This window comes from Salvelinus alpinus, chromosome 8 (genome assembly GCF_045679555.1).
Source record: "Salvelinus alpinus chromosome 8, SLU_Salpinus.1, whole genome shotgun sequence".
Taxonomy (NCBI): domain Eukaryota; kingdom Metazoa; phylum Chordata; class Actinopteri; order Salmoniformes; family Salmonidae; genus Salvelinus; species Salvelinus alpinus.
In genome coordinates, this window is record NC_092093.1 from 58683021 (window position 1) to 58698939 (window position 15919).

A 15919-nucleotide genomic window follows, 5' to 3' on the forward strand; every position below is an offset into this window, starting at 1 on the left:
CAGACTGCACCTCAGTATCTAGCTAGCTGATATGACTAAGGCTAGCTCTCCCAAGGCTATTGTGTGGCTATGAAGTGTTGAAAGAGATTGAGATATTTACAGCATGAATGAATGGGGGGGGGGTGATAGGACTAATAACACCCCCCACCAAAGAGTGCCACGAGTGCCCCTGTCAGCACTGCTGTGTGGTGGTGGCAGGAGCCACTAGGGTGAGTCAGATCTGGCAGGGGGTACAGGATTATGAGTCACACCACTCAGTCCCAGCTGGGATGACAGCTGAGTCCGGGACACAGAGAAAGCCTTCACTCTACTCAAGCTAAAGTACTGTCTTACGGTAGACTACTGGCAGGCCCCACAGACTACTGGCAGGCCCCACAGACTAATGCCAGTCTACTGGCAGGCCCCATCGTTTACTGGCAGGCCCCACAGACTAGTGGCGGGCTACTGGCAGGCCCCACACACTAGTGGCATGCTACTGGCAGGCCCCACATACTAGTGACGTGCTACTGGCAGGCCCCACAGACTAGTGGCGTGCTACTGGCAGGCCCCACAGACTAGTGACGTGCTACTGGCAGGCCCCACAGACTAGTGGCGTGCTACTGGCAGGCCCCACAGACTAGTGACGTGCTACTGGCAGGCCCCACAGACTAGTGGCGTGCTACTGGCAGGCCCCACAGACTAGTGACGTGCTACTGGCAGGCCCCACAGACTAGTGGCGTGCTACTGGCAGGCCCCACAGACTAGTGACGTGCTACTGGCAGGCCCCACAGACTAGTGGCATGCTACTGGCAGGCCCCACACACTAGTGGCGTGCTACTGGCAGGCCCCACAGACTAGTGGCGTGCTACTGGCAGGCCCCACATACTAGTGGCGTGCTACTGGCAGGCCCCACATACTAGTGGCGTGCTACTGGCAGGCCCCACACACTAGTGGCAGGCTACTGGCAGGCCCCACACACTAGTGGTGTGCTACTGGCAGGCCCCACAGACTAGTGGCAGGCTACTGGCAGGCCCCACAGACTAGTGGCAGGCTACTGGCAGGCCCCACACACTAGTGGCAGGCTACTGGCAGGCCCCACAGACTAGTGGCAGGCTACTGGCAGGCCCCACACACTAGTGGCAGGCTACTGGCAGGCCCCACACACTAGTGGCAGGCTACTGGCAGGCCCCACACACTAGTGGCAGCCTGCTGCCAGGCCCCACAGACTACTGGCAGGCCCCACAGACTACTGGCAGCCTGCTGCCAGGCCCCACAGACTACTGGCAGGCCCCACAGACTAATGGCAGCCTGCTGCCAGGCCCCACAGACTACTGGCAGGCCCCACAGACTACTGGCAGCCTGCTGCCAGGCCCCACAGACTACTGGCAGGCCCCACAGACTACTGGCAGCCTGCTGGCAGGCCCCACAGACTACTGGCAGCCTGCTGGCAGGCCCCACAGACTACTGGCAGCCTGCTGCCAGGCCCCACAGACTACTGGCAGGCCCCACAGACTACTGGCAGCCTGCTGGCAGGCCCCACAGACTAGTGACGTGCTACTGGCAGGCCCCACAGACTAGTGACGTGCTACTGGCAGGCCCCACAGACTAGTGACGTGCTACTGGCAGGCCCCACAGACTAGTGACGTGCTACTGGCAGGCCCCACAGACTAGTGACGTGCTACTGGCAGGCCCCACAGACTAGTGACGTGCTACTGGCAGGCCCCACAGACTAGTGACGTGCTACTGGCAGGCCCCACAGACTAGTGGCGTGCTACTGGCAGGCCCCACAGACTAGTGACGTGCTACTGGCAGGCCCCACAGACTAGTGGCAGGCTACTGGCAGGCCCCACAGACTAGTGGCGTGCTACTGGCAGGCCCCACAGACTAGTGACGTGCTACTGGCAGGCCCCACAGACTAGTGACGTGCTACTGGCAGGCCCCACAGACTAGTGACGTGCTACTGGCAGGCCCCACAGACTAGTGGCAGGCCCCACAGACTACTGTTTATTTTAGTAGGATTAGGGAAATGGATTAAGGTGTCCAGGGCATTGCATCTGGGCCGTAAACCAATCTAGACGCATAAAAATGGCCATTCAGTCTGGACGAGGAAAAATCAGACCATAGCCCTTTTGTCATCTAATAGTGAAAGATGGTGAAACAGTGAAACTCCTCCTTTTTCTGTGTTTGGTTGGTGGATTGTAAAAAGGACATCGTTGAAAAGAAAAAGCATGTAGTTATTTGAATTGCTTAACATGACATGAAATTGTACTTGTCACGTACACAGTTTACAGCTGGCATAAAAGGTGCAGAGAAATGCTTGTGTGCTAGTTCCCTCAACATTGCAGTACAAGTATACCATGACGTACATACCATTGTGTATTTAGGCATACCGTAAGTATTTACATGGATATATTATGGACTCAAGCTCTCTCTGTCTGTGAAATGGATCTTTAGGTACATGTAACTTACAGTATCTAGGCTGTATTTCTCTATCGCGGTGCTGCTGACCATGTGGTTTGGCTCCAGTCAATTCTGGCAGCGTTGTCTGTAACCGTTGACCATGCTCTTTTCACTGACTAGTAAGTATACAACAGAACAAAACAGCTGGCTCCTGTTGAACGCTCCGTTGATATCCACTTTCCTCTCCCCGTGTCAGCAAATGTACTGCACAGCCATAATATGGAAGTCAATGCATAGGAATCAAACTAGCATATCCCTCATCGCTGTCCTGACATCTGGTACTGTGTCTGATACTGCTGGTATTCATTCAGTTCACAAAAATGACTCCTAAATCCTTTCACCGTAGTTGAATGCTGAAGGACCATCCATCTTTTCATGTGTTCCACTTCAAAAAGCTTATGTTTACCTGTTGATCTTAATTTGGGACACAAACTTCACACACGTTGAATGAGAATAAATGATGATCACTTATGTCCTCTCCTTTTAGCCAGTTGATCCCTTACCCCCTGTCCCCCCCAAGTCACCCAATGGAGACATGCCTTCCAGATGCGTCCACCGGACGTCTAGAGGTGAGTCGTCTCTCAATATGTGACCACCGTTTATTGTTTGTTTTGATGTGGTTGGCTGTGGTTACCCACTGTGAAGGAACCACTCCAATGGGTTGAATGATTGTTGTTTCCATGGTATTTGAGCCTAATTCTGTCACCATGATTGAATAAATGTGGGAAACACATTGGACTTGGATCATTCCCATCTGGTTGGTTGGACTGATGTCTGTGCAAAGGGAAATATACCGGTGATGTATCCATCATTGAGATTGTTGTGTGTGTTTCCCAGTGCGGCCCGCGTGTCCCAGCTTCTCCCAGAGCACAGAGAGACGTGTTTCAGAGTGCCCTCCCTGCCCACCACCTCAGGACACCTCTGACTCCCTGTCTTTCGAGGTGCCCTACTCCGAGGGCATCACTGCCCACCGCAGAGGCCGCCAGGGGGACTGCAAGGACTGCCAACGCATCCGCAGAGATGACCATGACCTGCCAGTGAGTCTCACCTCTGACCTTTTTGTTTTAAAGGGAAATAGAACTAAAAACAACAGTTATTTAGACAGTAGGAAATGAGAGGCAGAGACATATTGAAGGGGAAGTACAGGACAGAAAGTGGCAGAGCGGGGATTTGAACTCCTGCCGTAGGCGGCTTTTTGTGGTCTGGAGGCAGCTGTGTTAACCACTAGGCCGCCCTCCAGGAACCTGTTTGAATATGTAAAATGTGTGTTGTCTTCGGTCTTGTACAGACATTTCAGCTGCCCAGGCCTAAACTGGGCCTCACCCGCATCCAGGACCTGTCTTGTGAGGACATGAAGAAGATCGGCTACATCTCTTTGATTGAACTGACCACCTTCTACGACGGCCTGGGCATCGAGCTCAAGCGCAACCGCGCGGCACGTAGCAAGGCCAGAGGTGGGTGGCTGGTTGACTGGGTCGTGTTCAATAGGCACCAAACAGCAGAAAACACACGTAAACATGGCGGGACTAGGCATTCTATGATGTTTTCAGATGCTTGCCATAATGAACACAACTCTGGTGTTGCACATCCCATTTTTACATGAACAGTCACTCTGGTTTGAAAGTTTCCCTTCCGATCCACAGAAAGTGGTATATTTGGAGTTCCCCTGACCACTCTACTGGAGAATGACCAGAAGAAGTTCCCTGGGTCCAAGGTTCCTCTCGTGTTCAGAAAGGTACTGTGCCTGTTTTTAGTTCTATTCATTTGCCTCAGCTGTCCTTTACTTTCGGGTTATTCTGCATTCTGAGAAAGGGTTGGTTCTGAGAAAGGGTTGGTTCTAGAAAAGGGTTGGTTCAGTAGGAATATCATGATGGAAGTGATGAGGGTCAGTGTACTATGGTTTATCAGAGAGTGGGAGAAGAGCTGAGGGAAGGAGAGAATGAGAGAGAGTAAGGAAATGAGGGAGAGAGATTGTTTCAGATATTCCTACTGAACCAACCCTTTCTCAGAACCAACCCTTTCCTCAGAACCATTGACTACAACACACTACCCATCTTCTCCTGTGTGTGTGTGTGTAGAGAGAGAGTTTGTGTTAATCCTAATGTGTGTCAGCACAAGCCAACTCACTGCCTGCTTTCTCCAAGATCCTATTTCCCCTCCTGTTTCTCTCTATCAGCACTTGTCAGCCTGGTTAAGCGTTGCTTTCTCACGTGTTATCACAAAGACATTCTGGAGAGACTAAATGTCAGAAATGTACCATATGCCCCTGTTACCGATCGGGGGAGGAGTGTCAAGTGATTAATCGTAAACTGAATTATATATTCATTTGTGTTGTCAAATCAGTTAGGGATGTATGTTAGTTATTGGCAATTTCTATGATAGAATATGTTAGCTCTAACTCATATTTTTTAATATACACTACCGTTCAAAAGTTTGGGGTCACTTAGAAATGTCCTTGTTTTTGAAAGAAAAGCACTTTTTTTGTCCATTAAAATAGCATCAAATTGATCCGAAATAAAGTGTAGACATTGTTAATGTTGTAACTGACTATTTTAGCTGGAAACGGCAGATTTTTTTAGAAACGGCTGGTAGTTTGAGAAAGAGATGCCTCCCAGCTCCATTAAATAGTACCTGCAAAACACCAGTCTCAACGTCAACAGTGAAGAGAAGACTCTGGGATGCTGGCCTTCTAGGCAGAGTTGCAAAGAAAAAGACATATCTCAGACTGGCCAATAAAAATAAAAGATTGGGCAAAAAGACACAGACACTGGACAGAGGAACTCTGCCTAGAAGGCCAGCATCCCGGAGTCGCCTCTTCACTGTTGACATTGAGACTGGTGTATTGCAGGTACTATTTAATGAAGCTGCCAGTTGAGGACTTGTGAGGCGTCTGTTTCTCAAACTAGACACTCTAATGTACTTGTCCTCTTGCTCAGTTGTGCACCGGGGCCTCCCACTCCTCTTTCTATTCTGGTTAGAGACAGTTTGCGCTGTTCTGTGACGGGAGTAGTACACAGCGTTGTACGAGATCTTCAGTTTATTGGCAATTTCTCGCATTGGAATAGCCTTCAATTCTCAGAACAAGAATAAACTGATGAGTTTCAGAAGAAAGATCTTTGTTTCTGGCCATTTTGAGCCTTTAATCGAACCCACAAATGCTGATGCTCCAGATACTCAACTAGTCTAAAGAAGGCCAGTTGTATTGCTTCTTTAATCAGAACAACAGTTTTCAGCTGTGCTAACGTAATTGGAAAAAGGGTTTTCTAATGATCAATTAGCCTTTTAAAATGATAAACTTGGATTAGCTAACACAACGTGCCATTGGAACACAGGAGTGATGGTTGTTGATAATGGTCCTCTGTACGCCTATGTAGATATTCCATTAAAAATCAGCGATTTCCAACTACAATAGTAATTTACAACATGGACAATGTCTACACTGTATTTCTGATCAATTTGATGCTATTTTAAATGGACAGAAATGTGCTTTTCTTTCAAAAATGACATTTCTAAGTAACCCCAAACTTTTGAACGGTAGTATAGGTGGGACAGTAAATAAGGAGCTGTGCTGAAGAAAATAATGTCTTACTGTTTAGAGTCTTAGCAGCTGCCAGCCAGTCAGCCAGTTAGGGTGATGACCCTAACCTTGGCATTGCCAGGATGCCATATGGTATAGCTGGGAGTTAATTAAGGAGCCCTGTTTCGCAGCAGTCATTCCTATCCAACCAGAATTAGCCTTAAATACTCTTGTCACATTGACTGTCTAGACTCACAGGGTGTGTATAGGACTAGAGTATGGGGTATCAAGGTGGTGTTTAAAAGATTTTGGTAGATAACAGCAGCTTCCGAAAGGGAATTATAGGACTTTTTTTCTTTTGAAGCAATGGTTATTTCACTGCTATGTCAGTGTTGCTATATATTTTCGCTGACCTGGAAAGTTTTTTTTGCTGGAGGACTTGATGAAGGAGGTTTCTTCAGGATTATGATTTCGTTTGATCCAGTAAACAGCTGGTTGGTTAGCCTTTGGTGTCCAAAGCTTGTCGTAAAATACAATCAAAGAGTTCCCTTATTCTCGCCTGTGGTCTTCATCAGTAATATTGCACTTGCAAAGATCCCTCAGCCCCCCCCCCTAAACAAAAATGATAAAGTGTTATTACCACACAGTTTACTTGTGCGGTAGAAGTTACGGAGTGCACCTTTAAGGAAAATATTGTATCTCTTCAGTCCACAGTAAGAGGCAGGAAACAGGAGGGTTGTCTCTTTGTTGTGGAGTGTACCACTTGTGTGAGAGACGGAGAGTTCTGATAGCGTTATCTCAGGGCGCTGGCTTAGGCACATCTTTCCACTCCTGGAATGTAGAGACAAAACGACTGAAGTCACCAACCCAGACTTGAGTCTTGTTCAGTAGGGCGATGGAAAACAAACACATCAAGGGCCAGAGACTTAATCTGTGGGCGATTTTATCGCTAGTTGTCAATATGAATTGAATGCTGTTTTTTTTTTTGTGGTTTGAAAACTTCCCTGTCACAAAAACAAACTTCCCATTAAGGTCTGACGGCTCTAAGTTCTTCTGTATGTTACCAACAATGCTTTGGCTGTGAAAACCGGAAGATGAAACAAATGCAGTCACGTTAGGTTGGTTTTGTTTACGGATGAGTCAGGTTCACATAGGAATGTCACTCTTGGCTTGTTAAATTTCTGGTTAATAAAACGTGTATGCTTGTGTGTTTGCAGCTCTTGTCCAAGCTGGAGCAGACAGGACTACAGACTGAGGGGATTCTCAGAGTACCAGGGTCTGCCTCCAGAGTAAAGGTAAGACACCCTAGATACACACACACACTGGAGTTTGTCACACTATAGCTGTCAACCACCAATCAGAGCTCTATCTTAAAAGTGACCTTGTAAAGTCTGTGACATTGTAAAAACATTTCACAGAAGGGAAAGACTTACAACATGTTTTGATTTGTTGCTGTAATTGACCCTATCTTGTATGAGCCCAGTGTAGAGGCTTACGGTATCCACATTAACGTTGTAAAGGACAGATTCGTTTCCAATGGCCTAGAAGAATGGTTGTTTTGGCAGGAAATGACATCATGCTCATAAACCATGTTAATGACTGACCTATTTCTGCTATCTAAAACACAAGGCAGTGTCCCTCCTCCCTACACTGATCTCTCCCCTTATCATTCCCACATTCCTTCTCTCTCATGCAGTCATTCTGTGTTGGGGAGATTGGTGCAGGAGTGTGTGTGTGTGTGTGTGTGTGTGTACACAGTGGTGTAAAGTACCCAATTGTCATACTTGAGTAAAAGTAAATATACCTTTTTAATAGAAAATGACTCAAGTAAAAGTGAAAGTCACCCAGTAAAATACCACTTGAGTAAAAGTCTAAAAGTATTTGGTTTTATGTATACTTAAGTATCAAAAGTAAAATTTATTTTAACTTCCTTATATTAAGCAAACCAGACCACACAATGTTCTAGTTTTATTTATATTGACTGATAGCCAGGGGCACACCCCAACACTCAGACATCATTTACAAACAAAGCATTTGTGTTTAGAGAGTTCTCCAGATCAGAGGCATTAGGGATGACCAGGGTCTGTGAATTGGACCATTTTCCTGTCAAAATGTAACGAGTACTTTTGAGTGTCAGGGAAAATGTATGGAGTAAAAACTACATTATTTTCTTTAGGAATGTAGTGAAGTACAAGTTGTCAAATATAATTAGTAAACTACAGATACACAAAACTACTTAAGTGTACTTTAAAGTATTTGAGCTTTACACCACTGTGTGTACGTGCGTGCATATCAATGTGCTTACATGTGTGTAGCATGTCTGTGTGTGAAAGGGTGCACGTGTGAGTGTGCATGTGCTTTGCACTCCTCAACCAAAACATTTTTTACTAGTAGATCCATACTGAGTCGAGAGGCCCCTGCGGTTAATACACAGCCAGCCCAGGGGCCCACAGATGAAACCTGTCCAGACAGTGAGCCTTCACTGGGGTAGACTCTCTGATTGTCATCTCCACTCCTCCAGCATTACTCCCAGGCTGCGGGAGACCACCCTCTCCACCTCTCCCTACCCTCTGGTCTGAATACCCTCCTTCCATTATTAGGCCAACCCCACCCCCCTCCATTTTGATTTGTTAGGTGCCATGGCAGGTTAACCCAGGTGACTATAGAGTTGAGGTTTACCAGAGGAGGAGCCATTTTGATTTGTTGTTGGTTATTGCAGCATCTGCGCCAGGAGCTGGAACAGAAGCTCTATGAGGACCGGTTTGACTGGGAGCAGGTGAGGCACAATGATGCAGCGGGTCTGCTGAAGATGTTCATCAGAGAGCTGCCTTATCCTCTGCTCACGCTCCAGCACGCTCCTGCCTTCGCCGCCGCACAGAGTGAGTACACACACACGCACGCAGGCACACGCAGGCCTACCTACACTCTTACGATGAAGTGGATACAGTACATATGTGACTAGACACTCTCAACTGGTCAGCCCCTTATACACCTCAGCAAAGGTTCAAGGTTCAGAGACTCTGTCCAATTCTGCCGTCCTTCATACAGTATATCACCATGGTTAACATTCATTACAGTACATGTAACATTAATATGTATGATTAATTTACATGTTTTCTCTAAAGTATACTCTTAACACTTACCCTCTCATTGACTGATAAGAAAGATTATGTGTGTGTGAGAGATTTCAGTGTGTTTTTTACTGCTCTGTATCTTCTCAGATATCTCCTCTCCCAGACAGCAGATCCAGGCCCTGCACCTCCTCATCATGCTGCTCCCTGAGCCCAACAGAGACACACTCAAGGTGAGCATGACCTATGACCCTAAGGTCAAGTCACTGTTTTATTCACCTTTGGTCTCTCTGCGCAGGGTTCGTCGCCTTTGTGGCTATTCTAGGACTCATGACCATGGACAGAGAGACTACTCTTTGTGGTTATTCTAGGACTCATGACCATGGACAGAGGGACTACTCTTTGAACTATGACCTCACAATCCAAAACACACACACACACCTATCCTACCCAACCCTAAAATATCTGACTTTTGTTTTTAATTGGGCAACTGTGTTCCAACTATGCATTTCCGACGCATTCCTATGACTCATTAGCCAATCGTCACAACCACGAGTGACTGACATTCCATTCTAAGGAGCGTTTCGTAACATGTAAACAAACATCAAGTGTTGCTGAACCCTTGAGCCTCAGTCGAGGCGAAATATGATGAGTCATCTTGGTGCACGTAAAGTGAACCGGAAGAACAACAGTCATGTTTACGTGTAGTTCCATGAAGGGGTTATTGTCTGAAGTTTAGATGAGAGGTTTCTACTCTTAGTAAGGTGGGTGTTTCAGTTTAGTTTATTAGGCTCCCCATTAGATACTGCACATGCAGCAGCTACTCTTTCTGGGGTCCATTAGATACTGCACATGCAGCAGCTACTCTTCCTGGGGTCCATTAGATACTGTACATGCAGCAGCTACTCTTCCTGGGGTCCATTAGATACTGTACATGCAGCAGCTACTCTTTCTGGGGTCCATTAGATACTGCACATGCAGCAGCTACTCTTCCTGGGGTCCATTAGATACTGTACATGCAGCAGCTACTCTTTCTGGGGTCCATTAGATACTGCACATGCAGCAGCTACTCTTCCTGGGGTCCATTAGATACTGCACATGCAGCAGCTACTCTTCCTGGGGTCCACATAAAATGAACAAATACATGACAAAGTACAGAACAGTAAAAGACCAGAACAAAGTAAGATATTAAATACAAAAAAATGAGTTATATATACAGGAAAGACACCAAGAGATAACGAAAAGATTACACACTATTCAAATCAACATATTCATATTGTTATATACAGTAGAGTTAAAATAGATATTTAGAAAGAGGAGATGTGTTGTGATACAAGATGTTTTTTAAATCGAAAGAGAATGTTTTTGCCTGAGCTGGGTGTTTGAAGGTGTGGAGTGAACTGGTTTGATAACCCAATGATGTCATCTCTTCCCTGAGTGTACATAGACAGGATGATGTGTGTTGTATAAGGTGTCAGAGTGTGTTTAGTTTGTCGCCACATTTTGAATCAGCAGGCCAGATATTCCCAGTGACGTGCCAGTGCAAAGGCTGAACGCACACAAAGGCATACACACCCACACATACACGCCCCCCCCACACACACACACACATATACACACACACACCCCCACACACATATACACCCCCCCCCCCACACACACACACGCATCTACACACACACACACACACGCCCCCCACACACACACACCCCCCCCACACAAACATATACCCCCCCCCCCCCACACACACACATCCACACACCCCCCCCCCCACACACACACACAGACACATACACACAATAACCACACACACGCCCACTCTTACCCCTCTCTCTACAGTTTGTAAGTCGCTCTGGATAAGAGCGTCTGCTAAATGACTTAAATGTAAATGTACAGGCCCTGCTGGAGTTCCTGAGGAAGGTGGTAGCCTATGAGGAGAAGAACAGGATGGGTCTGTGGAACGTGTCCATGATCGTGGCTCCCAACCTCTTCACCTACCGGGGCAAGAATGCCAAACAGGAGGAGATGGAGGGCGCAGCAGGGGCAGCCCACCTCGTACGGCTACTCATCACACACCAGGACCTGCTCTGGACCGTGAGTTGACTACTATACACACACACACACACACACACACACATGTGTAAAGATACGTACACACACAAACACACACACTCCCCCAACATAGCTGGTCAAAGTATAAGGTGTTAATCTACTGAGACTGTACATTTTGAAATGACTGGTTAATAAATTACATCTAACTTCCCAAACTGTTCCAGTTTTGCATCTGAAATTTTACCACTTCTAGTCCAACCTTCCAGTAATTCAATAATGTTTTATATCTCTACTGCGCTCATCGTTGTTTTACTGGAAATCAGTTGTTATGCCAGGCTAGTAGACAGGTTAATTTAGCCTGTCTCAAAACCTCTCAAGGAAAGTGATCCAGGCACTTTGTATGAAACGCAAAGAGCAGCTTGACCCAAATCTGTTGACTGGTGCCTGGCTTATTAGAAAGCATATAGCCTGTGTAGCCCCAACCCTTAAGCCTCTGGGCAGGGAGGGATAGAGGAGGGAGAAATTAATAGGTCTATTGTTCTCTACTCAGGTGCCCTGCTTTCTCATCTCCCACGTGAGGAAGTTAAACGAGGCTGGTGCCAGCAAGAAGCCGCCCAGCTCAGAGAAGACGAAGAGGAAGCTGCTGCTGATGAGGAGGAAGACCATTGAACGAGAGAAGACTGAGAGGAGCGAGGTAATGATTACTGACTGTAAAGTACTTTTACCCAAAAACAATTCAGATGTATTCTCAATGTTAGTTTGACTAGACAACCATATCATAGGTTATTGGGTGTATGTTTGCTCCTGACAGAACTTAATTGGATGAGGTCGCTAGTACCTTTCAGAATGAGATTCAGTCACGTAATGGGACTTGAATTGAAGTTGGGTCTTATCTTGGTCCACAGCTCACTGACCTCCGACAAGGGGTCATCAGGGTTCACGCCCCACTACACGCCAAGATCTCCATGGCGATCCAGCTTGACAACGAGACCAAGGCCAAAGACGTTATGGCGCGCTTCGACTATGAGAACGGGTCAGTGGGGGAGGAGGATGATGACTATTTTCTGTCCCAGACAGTGCCTCTGAGTTTTGCTAATGCATACTATAGAGATGTCTGGGTTATTTCAAATCATTCTCTTTTCTCTCTTAGTCGTGGCACCAGAAGCACTAGCCGGAGGCCACATCAGTATCTGTTTGAGGTCGGAGGAAACATAGGTACATACCATTAAATCACTCTTTCAAACACAGATTCTGATTTATCTGTCTTTTATCGAACTTAACAAGGCTTCTCTCTCCTCTAGGTGAACGCAGCTTGGACCCTGAGACTCACCTTTTAGACGTGTACCACGTGAATCCCCACTGCGAATGGGTCTTAAAACCCACAACCACATGAGAACTGAGGATTCACTCACTCAACACAGAGCACAAGCAGACTGAACCACTGCTCTCTTGAGGTCGTCCTGGTGAACTGACCATGCATGGAGGCCTGGTTGAATTGCGGTTTCATCCCCAACTACAGACCACTAAAAAGAGAGACAGCGCTTAAAAAGGAACTATGGAGAGGTACATTCTCCTGCTGAAGGAAAGAAGTTCCTGTTTTGTGGGATTAAACCTTTTTAACAAATTACAAAAAAAAAAGGGCGGAACCAATGTTCTCTGCAAATATGGGTTCTGTATGGAAGTATTTGGAGGAGGGACAGCTTTGTGAACACGTGCCACAAACACGTGACCAACAACATACCATTTCTGGACATTCTAATGGTTTGATGCCAAATATGTGCGCAGCGTGGTTCACCCACTACAGAGGCCATGGACACAGTAACAGACAAGGATGGGTCTGATAATCAAATAATGTTTACCACTTCATGCAAGACCCAGTTAACATACATTTGCTATATTTATACCACTAATTGATCCTGCTTTTAGTATTGTCACACATACTACAGGTACATTTTGTGTCATTTGTAATTGCAGCATGTTGATTGCAAAACCATTGGGAGTGAGGAGATTCCGAACGAGTGCATGATGGGAAGGAACAAGCGGAGATGGGATGATCTGATACTGAATACAGACATTGTTTCCATCTCCAACGTTGAAACAACTTCCTTTTCATGGTCTCCTGTCCTCTGCTGACCAGAGATCTGGTGTAGTACTGATCAGGACTAGGCAGGTGATAACAATTTAGTGAATGCCTATCCAGTCCCTTCACCTGTCAGTGGTCATGAAGGAAAGGTGATGAGGAGAGGAAGCCGTGTCAGAGTATTGAAACACAGCCCCACATCAGAAACGTTGAACAAGGATTCCAACCATTGTCAAACCCGCCTTCTCTGCTTTCTGGGTTTGCATGTTGAACACTTAAACCTCTCCCTCCTAATACATCTCCTCACCCCAATGGACTGTAAATGTGAAAACCATGTACACACTACAGTCTGACTTAACACTCAACACTCCTGTGTGTCTAGTCTACATAAGGGACTTGCATTACTAATGACCTGAACTGCATGCCTGGAGAGTGTTTACAATACATCCTCTAATGAAGAAGAGGAGAAAAGGCCATTAAAAAAGGAGCTTCATAGCAGTTAGCCTGACATGCTCCCAAACTGATTTTACTACGTTTCACTTCAAACCACATTGTTCAGTCTGTTTTAACCAGGCTAGTCTTAGCCTGCGTACAGTGTTTGAACTTGTGAATGTTTACTTTCAGGGCATGTATGTATGTATTAGCCCAACCAACCTCTCTCCACTTTGTTCTGGGTCGTTCCACCAACTTTGTGCCTTTTGTGAAGTGTAACTTATTCAAAAATATTGATTTCACTTCATTTTAACATTCTGTAATAAAGAGCACATGTTAAACTTAATTTTAAAAACTGTTTTCTCATCAAGGTCAAATTTAAAATAAATAAGTTCCTATTAAGTGCCAAATAAAGTAGCATGGCTGACTGTAACAGGGTTGATGATGTAATCTAAAAACAGCCATAAATCCCCTTGTGACTGGGGGAATAGAAGTGTGTTTGTGAGAAATTTGAAAGTAAGCTTCAAAATGTTTTTTTTTTATTGTTAAAACAATTACGTTATGTTCGACCCCCGCTCACTTTTCCACCACAAAACACCAGAACATAGTAAAAAAAGAGTAGAACCAGCTCTCCTGCTTTTACACCATGGGTTTGACTAGGAAATGTTCAATGTTTCTTCTGAAAAATACATTTAAAAAGGAATAGTTTCGCCACGTTAAAACGAGTTCAGGTCACGTAACAGGGCTGACCTTTAAAATGAGGGACAGACGTAAATGAATCACTCATCACATTAAATAAATCTTCAGAAATGACTTTGTCAGAGATCTATAATAACTAGGGCTTTACAATGATGGTGAAAACATGGTGAGACATTTTGGGTTTAACGTCTTTCTAGAGGTCAGAGTGCACAGAGGGACAAGTCAAAATGCAGAATTCTGACACTATTAAAATATTTATTGGATTCTCCATGTGGTCTATATTAAAGGGCACTTCATTTAATATAACAGGCTTTTAAAATGCCTTATTGATGTATGATTTCTACTTCGCATATTAAAGGCACTCTTTGTGGAACGACCAGTAGTGTTAGCCTAGCCTGGCTTCCAAACTGGTTTCACTTCAAACCATAGTAAGTTCAGTGTTCATTCTGGTCTAACCAGGCTAATCTTAGCCTGCTTGCAGCATTTGAACTTGTGAATAATGTTTACTTGCAGGTCATGTACTGTATGTATTAGTCCAACCAACCTCTCTCTACTTCTACTATGCTGTGGTGTTACTGTAGTTCAGTGTTTGCCTGTGCCATGATTGTCAGCCTTTTGTTGTTACATAAGTATTCTGTGGTCCCAAATGAACCTGTAGAAAATGCATTGAAAAGATCGTAATGTTCAACATGACTTTGCTCAGGATTATTTAATTTATCCTTCCAAAGCCATTGTGTAAAAAAGAATTCTGTGAAATTAATTTGTACCATAGACTTACTACAATATGTGTGTATTGTCTGTAATATAGAATACTGAATTTTGCACGTTTTTATTTTATTTGCTTTCTTTTATTATTTGACCACTGCCGACAGTTTTGGCCAAGTGGCACAATGTATCACTGACACAGTAACAATTGAATATACCGTAAAGTAAAACATTTCCTTCTCACCTCAGAATCATATCTTGCCTGAGCTGTGTTGTGAACAAATTTTTTTCAGTTCACTTTCTCCTCAGAAATAGCATTCAAACATTCTTCTGATAGTACTCCTGGGGGAAAAATGCAGACTGACAGTCATGGCATAAAACAGATCATAAAGGCTTTGATAGATGTGTTATGCACGGCTTAATACGTAGGTATGTGGGCAGCCCTATACTGGAGCCAACAGGTTTGTCTAGACTTAAAACTACTGCACTGACAGAATGCAGATGGCTTACTTATTTTATTAACAAATATACATTTTCTAGAACATCAGACATTCTACTGTCCAATTCATTTGGGGGAGTCAAAATGCACACACTTTCTGGAATCATGTAAAAAAACAAAACAGAAGTAATTTCATTGGTCACATTTTTTTTGAGGGTCATAGCATTAGATATGGTTGTGGTATTGTCGTGGTAAGATTATGTGGCGGTACCGGGGCAGGAGTGTGGAGACACTCCTTGGAGGGTGAATGCGGTACTGAAGTCCAGGAAGTCGATCACGTGGCCCTTGATCAGGCGGATGTTACGCATACAACCACGGAACGGCGATCTGGACGTCAGGCAGTTCTGTTTCACTCCGACTGTAAAAGAAAGACGGAGGTCAATATATTAATTTACACTGAAATTGATCAACGTCAAAGAAAAGTG

At 45.2% G+C, this 15919-nt stretch overlaps 2 protein-coding genes across 3 annotated transcripts in view; one reads left to right on the forward strand and one right to left on the reverse strand.

The window, feature by feature from the left end:
- LOC139583364 (rho GTPase-activating protein 18-like) overlaps window positions 1-15542 on the forward strand; it is a 41169-nt gene extending 25627 nt beyond the window's left edge. For both annotated transcript variants that reach the window (XM_071414352.1, XM_071414353.1), the window contains exons 4-15: window positions 2927-3008; window positions 3277-3476; window positions 3728-3893; window positions 4083-4174; window positions 7174-7251; window positions 8676-8835; window positions 9178-9260; window positions 10924-11121; window positions 11630-11773; window positions 11985-12112; window positions 12230-12294; window positions 12381-15542. In XM_071414352.1, the coding sequence (XP_071270453.1) occupies window positions 2927-3008; window positions 3277-3476; window positions 3728-3893; window positions 4083-4174; window positions 7174-7251; window positions 8676-8835; window positions 9178-9260; window positions 10924-11121; window positions 11630-11773; window positions 11985-12112; window positions 12230-12294; window positions 12381-12472 (1488 nt within the window). In that variant the 3' untranslated portion in view covers window positions 12473-15542. The remainder of the gene's footprint in view (window positions 1-2926; window positions 3009-3276; window positions 3477-3727; window positions 3894-4082; window positions 4175-7173; window positions 7252-8675; window positions 8836-9177; window positions 9261-10923; window positions 11122-11629; window positions 11774-11984; window positions 12113-12229; window positions 12295-12380) is intronic.
- LOC139583363 (laminin subunit alpha-1-like) overlaps window positions 15494-15919 on the reverse strand; it is a 109209-nt gene continuing 108783 nt past the window's right edge. Inside the window, exon 57 of the mRNA XM_071414351.1 lies at window positions 15494-15852. Within this exon, the coding sequence (XP_071270452.1) occupies window positions 15692-15852 (161 nt within the window). The 3' untranslated portion in view covers window positions 15494-15691. The remainder of the gene's footprint in view (window positions 15853-15919) is intronic.